This window comes from Cariama cristata, unplaced genomic scaffold (genome assembly GCF_000690535.1).
Source record: "Cariama cristata isolate BGI_N322 unplaced genomic scaffold, ASM69053v1 scaffold29481, whole genome shotgun sequence".
NCBI classification, from domain to species: Eukaryota; Metazoa; Chordata; class Aves; order Cariamiformes; family Cariamidae; genus Cariama; species Cariama cristata.
In genome coordinates this window covers 8,414-9,874 of record NW_009601446.1, presented here as the reverse complement: position 1 = coordinate 9,874, position 1,461 = coordinate 8,414, and the positions used below count along the sequence as shown (strand labels likewise).

The 1,461-nt window shown below is 58.7% G+C and overlaps 1 protein-coding gene across 1 annotated transcript in view; it reads right to left on the bottom strand.

The window, feature by feature from the left end:
* Positions 1 to 360: 360 nt before the first annotated feature.
* The window catches only part of LOC104169529 (huntingtin-interacting protein 1-related protein-like), a gene marked incomplete at both ends in the record, with an annotated part of 5,216 nt that continues 4,115 nt past the window's right edge, over positions 361 to 1,461 (bottom strand). Inside the window, 5 exon segments of the mRNA XM_009710466.1 lie at positions 361 to 449; positions 524 to 707; positions 1,086 to 1,158; positions 1,227 to 1,285; positions 1,375 to 1,461. The exon segment at positions 1,375 to 1,461 is cut by the window's right edge and continues 7 nt beyond it. Of these exon segments, the coding sequence (XP_009708768.1) occupies positions 361 to 449; positions 524 to 707; positions 1,086 to 1,158; positions 1,227 to 1,285; positions 1,375 to 1,461 (492 nt within the window).

The following is a 1,461-nucleotide window of genomic DNA, read 5'->3' as shown; positions in this document are numbered from 1 at the left end:
TTCTGCTTGACCACTTTCTAACCACTCTAAGGCTGCATGGGGTTTTTGTGGCTGAAGTGCAGGACCTGGCACTTGTTCTTGTTGAACCTCATGCCGTTGGTCTCAGCCCATCGATCCAGCCTGTCCAGGTCCCTCTGCAGAGCCTTCCTACCCTCCAGATCAGCACTCCCACCTAGTTTGGTGTCATCTGCAAATCTACTGAGGGTGCCCTCAATCCCCTCAACCAGATCATCTATAAAGACGTTAAACAGCACCGGCTCCAAAACTGAGGCACTGGCCCCAAAACTGAGCACCACACCGGCGGTGGCAGAGGGACGAAGTTGGTCCCCGCCCCCCGCCTGTCCCAGGCAGCAGCATTACCTTCCTCAGGAGCTCGGCATGCGTGTTGATGAGTTCGCTGTGCTTCTCCTTCAGCTTCGTGTAGCGGATCTCAGTGGCGTTAGCTTTCTCTGAACAGGGTGAGAAAGCATCAGCAACCGCGGCGCAGGTGTCCCGTGGCCGACAGGCACTGTAGGGCACCTACTTTCCGCTTCGGCGCAGAGTCGCTGGGACCTGTCGCTGTCCTGCTTTGCCTTCTGCAGCCTCTCCAGCTCATCTCGTAGCTGCTCGTTGTCCACCAGTGCCTTCTGCTTCTGCTTGCGTTGCTCCTCCACTTCGCCCTCCAGGCTGTTCACCTGCGCCTTGAGCTGCGTGATGTACCGCTGTGCCTGTGGGACACCGTCAGGCCCTTTGGGCACTATCCTGCACTGACGCCAGCAATGGCTCTGCCCTCCCCAACATCCCCATCCAGGTGCCTGGCTGTGATTTGGGCAAAGCAGCCATGAGATGCACACAAAAACTCCCCTCAGCCCCTGCAGCTGTTCTGTCCCTGCTGCGAACAGCTGGTTGGGACAGCAGGGGACAGGTCTCACATGTTTCCACCCCATCTCCATCAGGATTCAGGTCCTGGCACTGAGAGAGACCCCCAAAACACAGTGCCGCGTGCCAGGACCCTGCTCCTGCTGCATCCCAGCAGGGTTTCCATGCTACAGCACCCAAAAAACACCCCACTCTCCTGCATCGGCTGCTCCCCAGCTGGGCTTTACCTCCAGTTTAATCTTCTCCATCTCTGCACGGAGCATGTCCACCTCCTTCTTCAGGCTCTCGATCTGGGCATCCCTGCAGAGAGGGAGGTTGGTCCCACACAGCAGCGGCCGCCCCCACTTTGCCACCGTGGACCCCCATACCTGTCGTCTCGAATGCCGTTGGGTGGCCCGAAGGTTTGCTCAAATATATCCGAGGTGATCTGAGGAAGAAGAGAGCGCTGAGCTAAGCCAGGCTCTGGGTGCCTGTCTACCTCGTCTCAGGGTCCCCATCCCATCCCCGTGCCCCCACCTGTGGCTCTGTGGTGGAAGTTGTGCTGATCTCGATGAGGTTCTCTGGCTCCTCATCCTCGGGGGCTTCCTCGGGGATGACAACCAC